Source organism: Chaetura pelagica, unplaced genomic scaffold (genome assembly GCF_000747805.2).
Source record: "Chaetura pelagica isolate M959 unplaced genomic scaffold, ChaPel_1.0 scaffold1064, whole genome shotgun sequence".
NCBI lineage: Eukaryota > Metazoa > Chordata > Aves > Apodiformes > Apodidae > Chaetura > Chaetura pelagica.
The window spans coordinates 712,426-716,652 of NW_009953063.1; the positions used below are offsets into that span (position 1 = coordinate 712,426).

Consider the following 4,227-nt stretch of genomic DNA (forward strand, 5'->3'; position numbering starts at 1 on the left):
GTACCGTTCACAACCGTAATGGGGGGGGGGGGGAGGATAACAACAGCCCACTTGAACTACTGAAGGGGAGGGAAGAAATGGGAGCACACAGCAAAGGCTGTGGGTCTGATAACCTGAGGGTTTATTGACTTTGCTTCTCTTGTGGGAGAAGCCAAACCTGTTGCCTGAGCTCACAGTTGTAAGAGGGGCATCACTGGAAAGAGGGGACGGATATCTGTGCACAGGCACACCCTGACTCAGGTGTCCCTTTTGAAGGTTGGTTTGTTGTGAGGTTTCCTCTGGAAATGTTCCTGTGCCTCTAACCACTAGTCCAGACCCTTGCCTGCCAATATTCCTCCCCTCTCTCTACTGCTGTAATTACCTAATACCTGTGCTGCTGTTAGTGCCCAGAAGCTTGTCTGCCCATCCACTGCTCCATGGTCCAGCTTAGGGAGAAGTCTGTGCCCCCTGCAGAGATGCCCCACACCTCACTGACAGCATCTTTCCCTTCCTTTTCCAGCCTGTGACCAGCTGGCTCTGGGCGTTGTAGCGATATTCGGACCTTCCCAAGGCTCCTGCACCAACGCTGTCCAGTCTATTTGCAATGCCCTGGAAGTTCCCCACATACAGCTTCGATGGAAGCACCACCCTTTGGATAACAAGGACACTTTCTATGTCAACCTGTATCCCGACTATGCTTCCCTTAGCCATGCCATCCTGGACCTGGTGCAGTATTTGAAGTGGAGGTCAGCCACTGTGGTGTATGATGACAGCACAGGTAGGTCAAGGAGGGGCTTTAAGGAAGGAATCCAGATTTTTTGTGAACTTGGTCTGTGGTTGCCATTGAGGGTGCAGTTTCCCAGCCTAAAGCAAAAGCAGTTCTGGAAAGCTTTTTGTTTTCTGGCTAATCCCATGAAACATAGCTGACAAAGTTTATCACATAAAGAAAGCTGTTGATAGTTAAACAAAGCCAAGCGCTGCACAACACTACAGATTAAAAAAAACCAATAAAACAAAAGACACATTGGATAGCCTGTCCAAACTAATTCCACTAAACCAAATGGTTTCTTTAAGGGAGAGCTGATGAGAACACAGTTTGACATTCCTGTTTTGTAAATGTGGGTCACAGTATGTTCCCTTTGTGGCATATTCTAATGTATTTCTTCCCCTGTGCAGAGGGACATGCTTCTCTTCTTGCAATAGGCATCTGCTGAGCTCCTTGCAACACTAGATACCACTAATTCCTGCTCAGCTGCATCCAGCATGGGTTTGTACCTTCTGCATAAAAAAGAAATAAATTCTAAGGGTAACAGGAAGGTTTCAAGTTGTGATTAAGTGCCTATTACGAACTACACTGCTCTAAGCACACATTGATTATTTCCTTCCGCTGGGGTGCACGGCAAACGCTGCAGGTTTTCATTGGTTGTGTTGCTCATGATCACGCCCGCTCCTTTCTCAAGGGCGTGTTTGCTTAAAAATCATGGTGTGATCCCAGAGATGTCAAAAGTTAGGACCAATCTGACATTCTTCTCCTCCTGCCTAGCGCAAGGACCCCAGCTCTACCATAGCTGGATGCAGGGGCTGTAGGGAACCACCAGAAGCCCTTGTCCCTGAGGACAACTGCTCTGGAAGCACCGGGGTTAGTGAGTGACACACGGGACGTGGCTCTGATCCAGCTCTGGCAACAGCCACCTGAGGGGGAGGAAAGTCTCGATCACATTCCATGAAGTGACACAGGAAGAAATAACCGGCGGACAGCCCCCCGTAACGCTGTGGGTTTGTCTTTGCGCGGTGCCCCAGGCCTGATCCGGCTGCAGGAGCTGATCATGGCCCCGTCCCGCTACAACATCCGGCTGAAGATCCGGCAGCTCCCGCTGGACTCCGAGGACGCGCGGCCGCTGCTGAAGGAGATGAAGCGGGGCCGGGAATTCCGCATCATCTTCGACTGCAGCCACCTGATGGCAGCTCAGATCCTCAGGCAGGTGAGCGGGGGGCAGGGGGGAGCACAAGGGGCTGAGGGACCCTGTGCCCAGATGGCCGCCCTGGGGGGCAGCCCCACAGACAGGGGTGCAGGCCTGCAGCCTTCCCTCTGTCCACAATCCACCACTACATTTTTCAAGGATACTATTGGATTTCTAGAGAAAATGTAATTTTCATTGAAGAAAAATGGAAGTATAAAAAAGTGACCAAACAACCAACTGCTGGGTGCAGACACAGGAGCCATCCTGGTACCCCCAGGCTCCCCCTGTGCCCCCAGCCCTGACCAGCGCTCCACGCCTGCCAAGCGCAAAGAACTTCTTTCCCTTCTGTGTCCCCAGCTTTGTGGACATGTTCCCACAGCAGGGGGCACAAAGGCCCCTTTTGGGTGAGCTGTGCTCAACAGCCCGGGCTGGCCAGCAAGGAGGGATGGCATCCTCTGTCCCTTCATGAGCACCTTGTGCAGTTCTTAGACTTTAAGCCAGATGTCAGTGATTTTCCATTCACTTGGTCTCTCTCCTTTCTCCCTGGGCTCCTCCACTGGCATTTTTCAAAGACCAGAAGGTTCACTGCCCACCCCAGCCCCTCCCCTCCAGTGCCTTTAGGTTTCAGGGTCAATATGAGGCAGAGGAAAATGCTCTCACAAAGGATACTAAAAACCAGCTGGTGGAAGTGTTGCTCATATCAGCCCAGCAGGGCACTACTACATAGATTAAATAAATCCCCTGAAGGGCTGAGAAAGCAAGCACATGGAAAAAGACCTCTCTTGCAGCCTGCTTGGTGCAAAATGAAGGGAAGTGCTCAGAGAAATCAGAAAGCCTTGGAGGGATTATTAAAGAAAGCAATACAAGGGACTCATTGTCTCCTGCCTATTATTTTAGCACGCTGGCTGTGTTTGGTGCTGTTCACTTACTATGCAGTTTATTATAGTTTATTGTGCCATCTGCTGTGCTCATCACTGGGAGTGGAGAGTGAGGAAGATGGAGGACTAGGGCAAAAGAAGTCTTTCTAAGTCCTTATGCCTGGTTTTGTGTGTGTGTTGGCTTTTTTCAGGACCCAAAGCCAAAGCTTAGCAGTATTAGATAGTGTATTTTTACTCAGGAAAAACCTGTCCAATATTTCCAGAGTCTGGGAAGGTGCACGAACCCAAACCTGCACCCTGTGCTCTGGTGTGTGACAGGGGTGGCTCTGAGCAGAGCACACTGCCACAACTTTTCTACTTATATCAAGAAATGCACACCTAGAGATGCTCACAGTGTCAGCATCACAGTCAAAACCACAGGTATCTCCTTCCTTTAGCCAGCCACCAACATCAAGGTGACCCTTCCCATAGACAGAAACACAACATTCCCTTTCTGTTGTGTTGGGCCTGGGCAAGGTCACCCAGCCAAGGTCCCCTCAGCCCACGGTCCTTCTCTGGCAAAACTCACAGACCAGCCTGTTCTCTCCACTGCTCAGTTATGCAAATCCCAGCAATCTGCAGGAACCATCCCTCCTGTTGGGGCTGGCACAGCCAGAGCCTGGGCTGGCCAAGAACCCTCGGGTCCAAACCATGATCTCCAAGGGATAGGAGATGTTCTGTTCCCATTCCTGTGTCTCTACTTTCATTGACCCATTTCTAAACCAGGCACTATGTTGGAATCTGGCTACTGCACTACTGCACACAGGAAAAAGGGAGTGACAGAGAAGAGCTACAGGAGTATGTTATATGAACGGGCACTGAGGGGGTGCAGGGCCCCAGAAATGCACACGTAAGAAATCAAAAGCCTTTTGCTTAGTTTCTTAGCCAATACATGGACTTACAACAATACAAACAGGCTGCTTGGTGCTCATTCTGCACAGGCTGATGTAAGGTTGCTGGTTGTTTGGTATCTGAGAGGGAAAGGCAGCCCCATCCTCCCCCAGTGCCAGCAGGGGCAGACCTGCATCCCTGCAAGATCTTCACCAAGTGTGACCCTGGAGCGCGGCACTGCCCAGCCTGTGTCCCCACTCCCTGTGCCACAGCCACACCCGGAACTGCCACCAGCCACCGTGGGAGCCGGACACTGAGGCTTTGCTGCTGTTGAGGAAGGTCTGAGGACCACACAGTTCAGCTCAGCATTAAGCACATGCCTCTTGCTGGCTAAGCAGGGGCTTAGCTGTTCCATAGGATCAATCCAGCTTCTGTGTTTCTGGGATTGCCTCCTGCCACATTTACCAGATCAGCTCTTTAGAGGTTTATGTTGCATGACTGTGTTATACTCTTGTATCCATGCTTACCAACCTCCTTTC

The 4,227-nt window shown here is 50.9% G+C and overlaps 1 protein-coding gene across 1 annotated transcript in view; it reads left to right on the forward strand.

The window, feature by feature from the left end:
* The window catches only part of GRIK3 (glutamate receptor, ionotropic, kainate 3), a 187,085-nt gene that overhangs the window by 143,870 nt on the left and 38,988 nt on the right, over positions 1–4,227 (forward strand). Inside the window, exons 3-4 of the mRNA XM_009996702.1 lie at positions 500–757; positions 1,780–1,961. Of these exons, the coding sequence (XP_009995004.1) occupies positions 500–757; positions 1,780–1,961 (440 nt within the window). The remainder of the gene's footprint in view (positions 1–499; positions 758–1,779; positions 1,962–4,227) is intronic.